A 12,472-nucleotide genomic window follows, 5' to 3' on the forward strand; every position below is an offset into this window, starting at 1 on the left:
ATGCGAGTCGAGGAAGGCTTCCAACCCGTGAGCGCTATCAACTAACGTCAAGTTCGAATTTCTCTCCTTACCAGAGCACTACTATGTCAGGTACCCTTTCAGGAGGAGAACACTTACACCAGCGATCCCGTTCTTCCAGATCTATTGAAACGTACACTCCCCCCAAGGTATGTGCTCTTCCTTATCAGACCTCACAAATTACATCTCCCTTCAGTGTATTCCAACAAATAGAGCCAGACCTAATCCGCCTCGGCGGAGAAATCATCACCTCAATCCGCTCCCTTGGGGATGGCAACAAAATCTCTCCGCCAATATTGACTCAATACGACCAATGGGGTCGAAGGGTGGATAATCTGCAGACAAGCGAAGGGTGGAGGGACCTCAAGGCAGTCGCTCAGAAGGAAGGGATTCCTGGTATATTCTATGAACGCAAATTTAAGGAGCACAGTCGTGTTTATGGGTTCGCAAAGATGATGATGATGGTTGGGGATACCCATGAGGTACGGTCGTTCGCTTGGCTTCTTTGCTTAAGACTAACTATTCGTCAGGTATTCTGTCCGTTGAGTATGACAGATGGAAGTGCCCGAGTAATTGAGCTCATCGGAACTCCTGAAATGAAGAAGAAGATACTGCCACGACTCATAAGGTAAGATGTCTTCCCAGAATAACAGAACACCTCACCAAATGGTTGATAGCCGCGACCCGTCTTTTGCGTTTACATCAGGACAATGGATGACAGAAGTACTCAATTGTTTACTTACTCTATACTATGAAACTAACAATTTCTCTAGCGTCCAGGGGGCTCAGACGTGTCAAGAACGGAGACGACAGCGGTGGACACCGGGAAGAGCCATTCGTTTGGGCCCAAATACAGCCTAAACGGTTTTAAATGGTTTTCCAGTGCAACGGATAGCGAAGTGTCCGTTGCCCTTGCTCGCACAGGTACCGCCGAGGATGGATCGCGGGGCCTCTCGTTGTTCCTCGTTCCTCTGCGGCTACCTTTGCTACGAGAACGTTCAGACCCCCCGTCATCCCCTGTGAGCAACAACATCTTCGTTCACAGGCTGAAGAACAAGATCGGGACCCACGCACTACCAACAGCTGAACTAACTTTGACCTCGACGGAAGCGTACTTAATGGGAGAACCCAACCAGGGAATCAAGAATATCACGCCGGTGCTAAACATAACGCGACTATGGTCTGCTGCGACTTCAGTCGGCAATTTGCGTAAATGCCTCTCCATTGCAACGGCATATGCCAAAGTCCGTTCTATAAAGGGTGGAAGCCAACTCCTTCAGGACACTCCAATTCATGTCGCCCAACTGGCATCTATCAATCTGCTGTACAGAGCTCTGACCCACCTGACATTTGGTGTCATTAGCTTGCTGGGAAAGTCAGAGTGTGGTGTTGCGACAACTGATGAGCTTCGCAGACTTAGGATGCTGACGCCCGCGGCCAAGGCTTTCGCTGCAGAGAAGGCTTGTGCTGGGATGGAGGAAGCTATGGCGGCTCTTGGCGGAGCTGGTTATATGGAAGAGAACGGAATTGGTCGCTCCATCCGAGATGCATTGGTGGAGAAGTGAGTTTTGCTCTTTTTCTCTCAATGCTGTGTGCCTTACATTTCCAGGATATGGGAAGGAACGGTGGTTGTCCTGGCCCTTGATCTTGCAAGGTCTGCTCAAGACCGCGAATCAATGGAATCATTCACCTCTGTGCGTAATTCATGCACATCTTCGAGCGGTTACTGACTTGCAAATCAGTGGGCGAACAGAGTGATCAGCAGCGCCGCTTCAGATCTGCAGGAAATTATTCAAAGACCTTTAGACCTCTTGAAGAATGCTCTTGAAGAGCTCCGTACAGCGTATACTCAGCCTCTGCCACCTTTGATCCCTCGACCAGCTCTTATGCTTGTTGCCAGCATTGCTTCATCTGTGTATCTCCTTGAACACGCAATCTGGTCTAGAACAACACAGGGACACTCCAGTGAGGTGGATGTGGAAGTGTTCAGGAGATGGGTCCTGGAAGGCGGCACAGCTGCAGCGATTGAAGATGTGAAGAAAGCTAAAGAGGGTGCAAACAATCGGATTGACAATAACTTTGCGATTACCTTTGGGAATAAGCGGAAGGCTAGAATGTAGTTTCTACCTGCGACACTCTTCTCAAATGAAACTAATCGTACATTGCTGGTTTATCTTGGTCACATCAGAGATCATGGTGGAGAATACGGAACGATAAAACACCTTGAATATAAAGGCTGTGAGGGACAACACGGCCGATTGATCTATTGACTCACCCTAGCATTCCTCGGCCTCCCCACCCATTTCTAGGCGTTAGTGTCAGAAGCTTCGTCTGCTCACCACGAAGCGCACGAATCGCAATATGACGCTGCTTTCCAGTTTAAAAAAATTGACGTATACATGGAGGTGGGACGTACGTTTTCGCTTGCCACGACGAGGTCTGCTAGCGGTTGCATGGAGCTGCTTGGAAATGATTGTTTGCTCAGTTGGCCGAATTTCACTATCAAATCGCCCCGTTGAAGTCCCTGAATCGTTGAAAGTCTCATGTAGGTTCAGATTACTGTGAGGCCGATGGTATACGTACAGCTTCAGCAGCGGGGCTCCCCGGAGCAACACCGTCGACCCTCGCGAATGGCAGGGGGGCAACGTCCTGGATTGGAGCGGCTTCGGTCGTAGATTGTGTCACTACCAGAGCAGGGTCAAATATCCCTTCGAGGGCCTTCGAAATGGCTTTCATAACAGCATCCAAATCATTTCTCAGTTCAATAATCCGCACTCTCGCGTTTCGAACAGCGTAGATATCGATGTCTGCGCGTGGAAAGCCCTCAGGATCGACGAGGGGAGTGTTCATTGTAACGTTGTTGGCTTTGAGTATTGAGAGGTGAGTTTCGATCTGGCTTTCGATACCATCTTTCTGGGCGATAAGGGCACGAGCTTGTTCCATTGGGCTTTCTGGAGATGGAAGAATAAAACCCATCCCGACGTAACAGAGAGATTCTGCTAATTATATATTTGGTTCAGAACGCTTCGCCAAACAGCGTCGAGTCGCGTTCCATACGGAGGTAACTTTTGACGCGTTCATGACATTTCGGTTTTTGTGAATCTGCCCACCGGCTTTATTCGGCATTTCTTTCTGCCTCTCGCCCACTCTCGACTATCTGCAAGATGCCGTCTTTGAATTTTATGACGGGAGAGGATCTCCTCTCCTTGGACAGGATACGGTCTGTTTTAACAAGGCTGGAGGATACTATCATTTTTTCTCTCATCGAACGCGCCCAATTCGCTCACAATGCGCGCATGTATCAACGCGGGGCGTTCAAAGAGTTGACTGATCTTGGGTTCAATGGTAGTTGGCTGGAGTGGTTTCTGAAAGAAACAGAGACGTTCCATGGTGCGTCATTCTTTTTAAATAGCACTACACTGATTTATACCCCTGATTTAGCAAAGGCGCGACGTTACACGAGGTATTTGAAATGTCCTTCGTTCTAAAGCGACGTCTGATACCCCAGGACATTCGCAGCCCGGACGAATATCCTTTTACATCAGATCTACCCGACCCCGTCCTCCCCCCACTTTCCTTTCCCCAGATCTTATATCCCAACAAGATAAATGCAAATCCCTCCATCTTATCTTTTTACACTCGCGCAATCGTTCCTCGCATCACTCGTCGCGCGACGCTTGCTCTAGCGACGAAAAAGCACGCCGACGGGATCGTCGGAGATGAAGAGTCCGAGGATGATGGAAATCACGGTAGCGCAGCAACCCTTGACGTTGAAGTTCTACAATCGATCAGCAAGCGTGTTCACTATGGTAAGTGTCAACTTTTTTCGAAGCTAACCGACTAGTCGCTCAAACTGTGGACAGGGAAATTTGTTTCAGAGTCAAAATTCTTGGACAAACCCTCCGATTTTATACCCCACATTCTCAATCGAAACAGGGAAGCGCTTGACGCGTTGATAACTAAACCAGAGATAGAGCGCAAGCTGCTCTTACGACTGCAAAAGAAGGCTACGACATATGCACAAGATTTCGGGGCTGAAGGGGAACTCATGGTCAATGGAAAAGTAAACGGATCCGGGAAAATAGATGTGGATGGCGTTGTCGATTTGTACGAAAGCTATATTATCCCATTAACAAAGGAAGTGGAAGTAAGTTGAAACTGATTGGAAGACTGCGTTGTGCTCACAAGTCAATTTTAGGTGGATTACCTGCAACATCGGCTTGATGGGCTATCGAAAGACGAGATTGACAAGCTGGCGAGGTCAAAGTAAAGGTCTCAACACTGTATAGGGTTATGGTCACGGTAATCAAGGAAAGTGTATACAATTTGTAGGAGGTAAAAGGATAAAGATGACAATCAAATCAACTACGGTTATACTATATATCCTTCCAGTGATATCTGAAATAATGGTATCCAAAAAACATAGCGAAAGGGAATAAGATAGATGAAAATACAGCAAAGAAGTCAGATGGGTATGGTGGGATGAACGAAACGATCAGAATGGGATCATTCGAATAATGCAACAGCGTTCAGAGCCCCATTTCTATTACCAGAAAAATTTCATCAGCTCTATAATAGAGCACGTCGATGGGACTACTGACCTTCTAGCAACCGCTGTCTCTGCTCTTCCGAGATCTGACGGGTTGCGCGCCTGGCGAGAAGCTTTTCGGTCCTGTATTTCTCATACAGCACCTCCTTGGTGCGAATTTTGAGAAGCTGGGAGAGTAAAAGTCAGTACAGTATACAGAGAAGTGGTGAAATCAACCTTAAGATGAGTCGACAGCACTGCCGTTCGTAACGCGGCAAAATCACAATGGTTTGGATCAAGAACATCAATTTTCCCCCATCTGAACTTTCTGACAAAAACACCCTTCAAATCATCGGGCGGCCCTTGAAGGTATGGGAGAGTTCTTGAACTATAAGCTGACATGGGGGTGGGTGGTACGTCACTGGATTGTGAATGGTCATCTTCGGATGGTTGCTGGCTAGTGGTCGATGATACGCCATCTGAATAAAATGGGCGACGGCGGCGCTTGCTGGGTTCGGGAGCGATTAATGCGAAAGGCATCAGTTCACTGAGGTCCGTCTTTGCAATAATGTGCGCCGAGAAACGGACATTGGCCACGCTTTCGTGGTCGGTAGCATCAGGCGATACCGGACGACGATCATCTTCCGCAGCTTGAGAGAGATCCCTCCGAGAGCGCGAGCGGGAAAGATTTCGAGTACCGTGGCGTTTTGGGCGAAGCTTGATAACCGGGCGAGGCTTCCGCTCTTCTTCTGCATCCTCTTCATCACTCTCTGCAACAGAACTATTTATGTCATATTCTTCAATTCCGTTTTCAGTTGTATCAGAAAAATGAGTCTGTCTCTTCGGAGGAGCGGCGGTGTCAGGAGCCTTTGCCGGTCCAAACACGCCAAAATCGATGCCTGATCCAGCAAATCCTGTACGTACTAGAAGGGAATTGAGTATAAGGATGACAATCCGACAACGAGCTTGAGCTTACTAGCATTCTTGATAGAGTGCAATTTGTCGTCTGTTAGTGAGTCGGCATGAGCGATCACCGGCAGAACGTTGGTGCGCGCTGACAGTCGTCGAATGACTCTAAGTTCCGCGGGAGACATCGTCAACGGAGAGCCGTCTTCGCCATCAGATTCATCTTCAGACGACGTGTCGGGTACAAGGTCGGGCGGGTCACGATTGGAGACGGTGGCCTCTGAACGCGTCTTTGTTGGAAGGGTGGACAAGGAACGTCGTTCCTCAGCACTAATGATTGAAGCTGGGTCAATCATATAGATACAACTACACAAAAAGTGAGTGACGGTGTTACCCTGAAACGGGTTCGACATACAGATGGATATGCTGGTCTCCTTTGCTCTGTCTAACGACCTTGGATTCCTGGAAGATAATTCGTTTCGTGAAGGGTGAGTGAACAAGCAGATAACGACGTACTTCGCTCATGGTATCTGCATACTGTGCGTCGACATACTTTAAAATAGCGTTCACTTGACGCTCAAGTTTCAACTCGCGTCCCTCTTGAAATTCAAGTCCAGGCGTATCAATCACAGAAAACAACACCCTGTCGAAGCGCGACTCGCAAATTTCCACGCAAGCGGTCTGGATCGCTGGAGTGGTGTTCGTAGATCCTTTGAGAAACTTGAACATTGCTGCCTTTTGATCGTCGGTGGCGCTGGGTGATAGGTCGGCCGTTTCCAATAGCAAGCGCAGAAGCGAAGTTTTCCCCGTTCCTTTGCCGCCAACAACCTGATCCAGAGCATCAGCACAGCCAACGATACACACTAAAATCATAAATGACTGACCATTAGATTGAATGTGGGTGGAATGCGAGCCCGTCGCTGGCTGTACCTGCCAGCCGATAAAGGGGGAGCCTTCCTGTTGTCGAACGCGGAGGGCGGCACGGAAGACATATATAAAGAAGAAATCGTGCCTCCTGCTTTCGGTTTCTCTACAGAGGGCCGAAATGGTTTATGGAACGGTATGGCGGCATGGTCACTCCCCTGGAAAGAGGTTTTAGCCGCACCTTGATGAACGAGCTCCTCAGGAGGTGGCGAGTGCCGTATTGCAGCTATATCCACAAGGTCTTCAGGCCATGGAATGCCCTGGCTATTGAGCTCTGGGAGAGAAGGAGAGGTACGAATTAGAGGAGTTTCCGGTGCCTTCTTGGGCTTTCGGCGGAAGGAGAACATGATAGAGGAAAAAGAGATAATGAAGGTGGAGGTAACGCCGTATTCGACCTGGAACGCAGCCGGAGAAAAACACTGAGCGCTGACTGAGCGCTGAGCAGGGAGCAACAACGGCAGGGACAAATAAAGGACAAAATCAGAAAATGACAGAAATTCGTCAAACAACAGGGACACATGTATTGTTCCCACCAAGCAACATGATACAAAGTACAGTTCCTCTGCTCGGCATATATAACATATGTACTGCCAGGAACCCACAGAACCCACGAAACAGCAAAAGCGAACAGGAAAGCATGGTCGAGACAAAGTAATCTACAGACGAACAGTCAATAAAGCACCTAGGGTATACCAGCTGGCGAATTGTCCATCTTCATTCTCTTCGAAGCACGACCCATGTCCACATGCTCCAAAGGCCGTTTCAGGTCAACTTCATCGTCGAGATGCGTGTCAACCTCCCGGTGATCATGTCCATCATACATGGTTGATGATGGAGTAGGCACCATTCGAGAAGAGGGCGGAGAAATAGAACGAGAAGAATCGGCCGATGGTTTGGCTGTTGAAGAACGCCGATTTTTCTTTTGTGACGGTCCGTTAGAAACAACAGCATCATGAACGTAGTTGCATGGAAGTTGCCTACGAGCACAACTTGCGCAGGCGGGATGGGCCCCATCACATTTTGTCTTACGAGCTGTTAGACGCTGTCAGAACCTCAACATTGACAGTTGATCATGACTTGCCTCGGCAAAAATTACATGCCACTACTTTTGGACCCGAACTGGATGAATTTCGATTGCTCTTTCCGGGAACGGTCGCCGCGCGTTTTCTTTGAGCAGCTTGCTGTTCGGATGCTGGCCTAAGAGGAGGAAGAGAGGGGGCTGACATGGGGACTGGTGTTGATGGAGAAGGGTCTGGCAGCGAAAGGGTAGCAATGTGCGGCAATTCGTTGTCTGGGAAAAAAGTACGCTGTTCTCGACCCATTTGATGATGTTTAGAAGAAGAAGCCAGAGGATGGTCTTCGCGTCGCTCATGGATGGTGGACATTGGAGGGAGTTGTGGCGGGAATGCATCCTCGTAATGGTGTTTATCCACATTAGAGCCCCGGTGTGATAATGTCTGCGATGGGATTTCTGGTGACAGAGAAGGCTCCTCTGCTTCAGCAGATCTTTCGTCGCCTGACTCGCTCTCGCTTTCCTCGCCTTTGTTACGCTGCCTCATAGTTCCGCGGCGTTTGTTCTGGGGCATGTAATCGCACGGATTACTCCGCTTTAAGCATTGTCCGCACGCAGGTCGACCACCGTCGCATTTAAGCTTCCTCGCTAATGTAGAAAAGCGGTCAATGAGTTATAAGAGACAATCCAACAGGCCAGTCTTACATCTACAAAAGTTGCAGGCAACGGTGATCTTCTTGGTGCGCTGTTTAGTTGTTCCTAGGGACGGTTTTATTGTTAAGGATGGGTAATCCAAGAGAAAGCGCGAAGACTGACGAAGGGCGCCAGCCTTAGTCGATGCGCTGGTTGTGTTGTTCTCCGGCATGGGTCGTGTTACAGGACTTGTGCGAGGATCACGATCACCTGGCGGAATGTCGCGGGGAACGCTCATAGATGCAGGCCGGTGGACATTTGGGTGGGGGGCTGTGTCAATGGCGAGGATGGGACGAGAACTATGAGGAATGGGACCCATGTGAGAAAGATGTGAAATTGAATGACGCGAGGAAGGGCGATTTTGCATAAAGTCAGTCCGAAATTTGTCAAAAAGATACTCCCGGGTATATTTTTGTAGGGTCTTTATGAAAATAAATGTATCAGCGTTGGTCTAATGAAAGGTCATAATAGTGCTCGCACCTCCATATGATGGAAAATGGCAGACCTCAGGGATAGGAAATCGCTGTGCAGAGGATCCAATACATCCAAGACACCCCAACGGTAACTTCTTATAAACTTGCCGCGGGGAAATTTCGAAGGTGGAGGGTAGTGAGTAAAGGGTGTGTACTGTTGAGTAAGTTCATGGCGCGATAGAGGTATTCTAGCAACCCCATCACTGTGAGAATACATATCTGGTGAGATGAGCGCATATGGTAAACGCAAGATTGAAGGAGCGACAGGGGACGTAGGAGGTGTGTTGTTGTTTGAGGAAGGCGTCCCATTAGGGTGGCCGTAGCCATTTGATGGCTCAGCCCGATTTGTAGCGGGGAAGTCATCGGGAGTATGTGAATAGTGTGAATCCATGTCAAATATACCAAAACCAATACCTGCATCCGCCAAATCCCGTCTGATAGCAACCTTTACGGCAGCCAGACGGTCATTCGAAAGAATGTCGGCTCTGGCTATTACAGGGAGTACATTTACTCGCCCGGACAAGCGACGTATCGCCGCGATGTCGGCAGCAGGTAGTGTCGGCCGATACAGAAGGGGATTCGTGGTTACTGGCGGCTCAAGGATAACGGGTTCTTGCTCTGGTTGAGAAAAGCTATTGGTCCGAGCCCTGAGAAAGGGTGGCGCGGGGGGCCCTGGAACTGGGGGTGGCACAATCAAGTCGGGATCCAAAAAGTATATGCAACTGAGGGCGCTCAGTGAGTAAAAGAAAGACGAAGGAATGGGAAGACATACAGGTGAACGTAGCGGTCACCGCTGTGGGCTTTCCACTCCTGTGGCTGACGTCAGTAATAAAGCAGAAGTATTATGTGGGCGCTCACATCCTCAAGACCTTCTGTGAAACGGTTGTCAATAAGACGAATGTTTTCAGCCAACAACCGCTCAGAAGTGGCCTCGTCTTGGAAGTCGAGCGAAGGAGTGTCGATGAGTGTTAGACCCAAGCACTGCCTGCCGCCATTCCCTTCAACATCAAGGTTGATATCAATTGATGCAGTTCTGATGTTGGACGTATGTCCACTGCAGCCTTGAACGAATTTGGCGACGGAGGCAAGCTGGTCTTTGGCGACATTGGGAGAAATGTCGCTGGTGTCGAGTAGTAGGCGGAGAAAGGACGTTTTGCCTGATCCGAGGGAAGCGGTATATATGAGCTCCTTGAGTGCGGACTGCGGTCAGAGACGAGTACTTGCCTCCCCGACAGCCAGCTACGAGCAAAGTAAACTCTGACCGGAGGGTTTCTGCTGAGATACACGGGGAAAGTGCGCGCATTGGGAGTGAGTTGAACAGAAGTGGCGACGGAAGTTGTTTGCTTACCTGGGGCACTGCCGAGATGAGCTTGGACGCTGCTATAGGTACCAGCACCCGCAGCTGTTGACCGATCGAGCCCTTCGTGACGAATCCGGTGGTCGTTGGAGTTCATTGAAGATGGTCTTCAACGAGCGGCGGACGCCAGAACGGGGAAAGCAGGATTGCCCGCACGCAAGGGCAAGCGCGGTGATTTCGAAAACTCTGATGCGAGAAACCGAGTCTAATTCCCACCGAGCCAATCGGAACGATCCAAGGTACAATAATATCATTTTACATTCCATTCCGTCCTCACTATGAAAGTTGTAAAATTATAGTTGAATACCGAACAATATACAGGCTAGTAACAATATGCAAGCTGCTTTGCAGCTAGAATTATGCTGAGGATGGTGGTTGCGCCGCTGCACACCTCCAAGTTTAGGGTACAAATATCGTGGGAGCGGTAGGCATGCGCCCGGAATGCGCCAGTAAGAGGCTAAGAAAAGAGTGGATGGCGACGAAATACGTAAAAGGAAGTTCAGGACGATCTGTCATTGGTGGACAGTGGGAAATGACTGTGGGGAAAACACAGCGACCAAACCAAAAGCAGATTCCAATTGAAATCGATTCTCTTCAGCGACGATCGACAACCGGGATTTTTGTCCACACTTGGCCCCTAGCACGGAGGTATCTTGTGATCCGGGATTCTTATCCCATCTTGCGATAAAACTCCTCAGCGTCCGACCCATCTTCTGAGCTTGTTTCCCGACTTCGGGGTGTCTGTGCGTGCGGCCCCATTTCCCTCATCCGCCCCGGAATCGGCGCAGACGGATAGGGTGGAGATGAATCAGGCGGTTGGAAAGAGAACTTATCAAGAGACATCCCAGATGTGTACGGCCGGAGTTCTGGTACAAGTATGTCAGGAGGATAGTCGGCGGGCGCTAGTGGACTTGGACGTCGATCTGCAGCATTGGTGCTCAAGCTAGCATCTGATACTCTCCCAGAAGTGCTCGCTTTCTTTGACCGGCTTCCTCTGGGCGCCTTCCCAGGACCCCGGCGCCTTTGTATTGGTACATACTCGCATTCGAATTTCCTTACAGTGCAATTGTAACACGAAGGTTTTGCACCATTGCAGCGAAGTTTTCGCCCTATTGTAGCCAAAGTTGGTCAATTTGGTTTTCTCATATAAAAGGGGCTTGCCTCGACAGAAGTTACACGCGACAGCCGTCTTTCTTGGATTTCTAGACTTGCGTGGTTTGCTATCGTCGTCCATTTCCACCGAATCTGCCCTCCTCCCCGCCCTTCGTTTTTTCCCCTTCTGAGACGCCTCGTCACTTCCGTATTCAGTTGAGCGAAACGCACTCGGTGGATCAAACCGGGTTTCTGATGGATACATCGGCTCTAATCCGGGACTTCCACCACGCATGCCTGATGATGTAGACCCAGAAGATGTAATGTTAAGTGGAGTGGATGGGTATGTATATACATTTTGCTGCCCAAAAAGGTCCCCTGAGCTGGGAACTAGCAAGGGTGGTAGTAAACCCTGAAAGCTGTGGGAAGACGACGGTCCATACAGTCCTGCTGAGATTTTTCAGTCAATACTTAGGCGTCAAGCAGGGTAAATGAAGTACGTACTTCGGCCAAGCGAGCCGGATGAGAGCAGATAACCCTCTCTTTCACTCTCCCGTCTAGCCATGTCTCCGAATGGTACGTCGGGATCGAAGCTACTGCTTCCTCTCTCAAACATCTCCGTCTGAGGCCCAAGACGAGCAGGTTGACTTGAGCCTCGACGTCCTCTGCTTGTTCGTTGGTCTGTTCGTATAGCTGGCAGCAAGGATGAGGGCCCCGCCTCACCCTCTCTCCATGAAGTGCGCTGTAGGACATTTTCTCGGGTGGCGGGTGGCGGGAAAGTGTAGCTTGGCGTGCGCGACGGAATTGTAGGACGGGATGCATGGAAGACTGGGTCGCTGTAGATCGGGCTGGCGAATCGTTGGCCATGAACGGGAGGAATGGAAGGTTCGAGTCGATGAAGTGTTTGATCGGAAAGTTCTGCAAGGCTCACGGAACTGGAGGCGAGTTGTCGATCGTGATGTTCAGATTCGTAGGCAAAGTAAGTCCTGGAACCCGGTCTACTTTCAAAGGCGGAATGTGGCACAAGGGGCGTCATAGGAAATGAGGGTGACACGACATGCATGTAGGTTTGCTCAATATCAAATGGTGCCTCTTCTGCTGCCACCGATGGGGTGATAGATGGCGCGAGGGTTGTCCTGGTTGAACTGTCGCGGGGTTGCTGAGGAGCGGTAAACAAGTGAGGGATGAGACTGCTTGGCAGCGAGCTCTGCCTGGGGTCATTTTCGCGCCTCTCCATTTTGACACAACGCGCTTGTCCACGTTAAAAGTGAGACAGAGGCCACAAGAAGGGCAGAGGAGACGATTTGTCGTGAAAGAAAAGAAAACAAGCTAGCTGAGCAAGGGTCGTGGAGCGCAGAGCCCATCCAGATGCGCTGGCAATGAAGTACCGTCCGAGGTGGAACAAAAAATTCAAGACGACCGAATGATCGACATGGCGGAGGAAAAAGGCGACGACTGAATTGAGGCCT

At 49.7% G+C, this 12,472-nt stretch overlaps 6 protein-coding genes across 6 annotated transcripts; 2 read left to right on the forward strand and 4 right to left on the reverse strand.

Annotated features, from left to right (window-relative positions):
- LACBIDRAFT_292578 (uncharacterized protein) lies at nt 1-2,189 on the forward strand (the record flags this gene model as incomplete). Its single annotated transcript, XM_001875830.1, has 8 exons — nt 1-27; nt 91-167; nt 215-500; nt 549-646; nt 696-741; nt 792-1,579; nt 1,628-1,712; nt 1,761-2,189. The coding sequence occupies 8 exons, from the start codon at nt 1-3 to the stop codon at nt 2,136-2,138; spliced, it is 1,785 nt and encodes a 594-aa protein (XP_001875865.1). The 3' UTR covers nt 2,139-2,189.
- A 20-nt stretch (nt 2,190-2,209) lies between these two features.
- LACBIDRAFT_309163 (uncharacterized protein) lies at nt 2,210-2,994 on the reverse strand (the record flags this gene model as incomplete). Its single annotated transcript, XM_001876248.1, has 4 exons — nt 2,210-2,240; nt 2,294-2,385; nt 2,435-2,542; nt 2,602-2,994. The coding sequence occupies 4 exons, from the start codon at nt 2,992-2,994 to the stop codon at nt 2,210-2,212; spliced, it is 624 nt and encodes a 207-aa protein (XP_001876283.1).
- A 197-nt stretch (nt 2,995-3,191) lies between these two features.
- On the forward strand, nt 3,192-4,442 carry LACBIDRAFT_177156 (uncharacterized protein). Its single transcript, XM_001875831.1, has 6 exons — nt 3,192-3,408; nt 3,460-3,481; nt 3,538-3,683; nt 3,705-3,827; nt 3,882-4,165; nt 4,217-4,442. Exons 1-6 carry the CDS (start codon nt 3,201-3,203, stop codon nt 4,286-4,288), a joined length of 855 nt encoding a protein of 284 aa, XP_001875866.1. The 5' UTR covers nt 3,192-3,200; the 3' UTR covers nt 4,289-4,442.
- Nucleotides 4,443-4,547: 105 nt separating this feature from the next.
- Nucleotides 4,548-6,723, reverse strand: LACBIDRAFT_309165 (septin family protein, P-loop GTPase; the record flags this gene model as incomplete). Its single annotated transcript, XM_001876249.1, has 7 exons — nt 4,548-4,561; nt 4,620-4,734; nt 4,784-5,469; nt 5,523-5,818; nt 5,868-5,914; nt 5,969-6,280; nt 6,337-6,723. 7 exons carry the CDS (start codon nt 6,721-6,723, stop codon nt 4,548-4,550), a joined length of 1,857 nt encoding a protein of 618 aa, XP_001876284.1.
- Nucleotides 6,724-7,058: 335 nt separating this feature from the next.
- LACBIDRAFT_309166 (GTP binding protein) lies at nt 7,059-9,857 on the reverse strand (the record flags this gene model as incomplete). The annotated part of the gene is made up of 8 exons (XM_001876250.1): nt 7,059-7,408; nt 7,458-8,036; nt 8,094-8,147; nt 8,205-8,502; nt 8,562-9,276; nt 9,327-9,364; nt 9,413-9,711; nt 9,779-9,857. The coding sequence occupies 8 exons, from the start codon at nt 9,855-9,857 to the stop codon at nt 7,059-7,061; spliced, it is 2,412 nt and encodes an 803-aa protein (XP_001876285.1).
- A 723-nt stretch (nt 9,858-10,580) lies between these two features.
- LACBIDRAFT_309167 (uncharacterized protein) lies at nt 10,581-12,240 on the reverse strand (the record flags this gene model as incomplete). The annotated part of the gene is made up of 3 exons (XM_001876251.1): nt 10,581-11,020; nt 11,073-11,450; nt 11,508-12,240. The coding sequence occupies 3 exons, from the start codon at nt 12,238-12,240 to the stop codon at nt 10,581-10,583; spliced, it is 1,551 nt and encodes a 516-aa protein (XP_001876286.1).
- Nucleotides 12,241-12,472: the final 232 nt, after the last annotated feature.

The sequence above is a fragment of the Laccaria bicolor genome, genomic scaffold (assembly GCF_000143565.1).
Source record: "Laccaria bicolor S238N-H82 LACBIscaffold_3 genomic scaffold, whole genome shotgun sequence".
Taxonomy (NCBI): Eukaryota; Fungi; Basidiomycota; class Agaricomycetes; order Agaricales; family Hydnangiaceae; genus Laccaria; species Laccaria bicolor.

Excerpts from the sequence above, each read along its gene's own strand:
- LACBIDRAFT_177156 (XM_001875831.1), top strand. The coding sequence starts at position 3,201 with ATGACGGGAGAGGATCTCCTCTCCTTGGACAGGATACGGTCTGTTTTA. Across the intron at positions 3,482-3,537 it reads AAGGCGCGACGTTACACGAG|CCCGGACGAATATCCTTTTA; the intron begins GTATTTGAAATG and ends GGACATTCGCAG. Across the intron at positions 3,828-3,881 it reads CAGCAAGCGTGTTCACTATG|GGAAATTTGTTTCAGAGTCA; the intron begins GTAAGTGTCAAC and ends AACTGTGGACAG.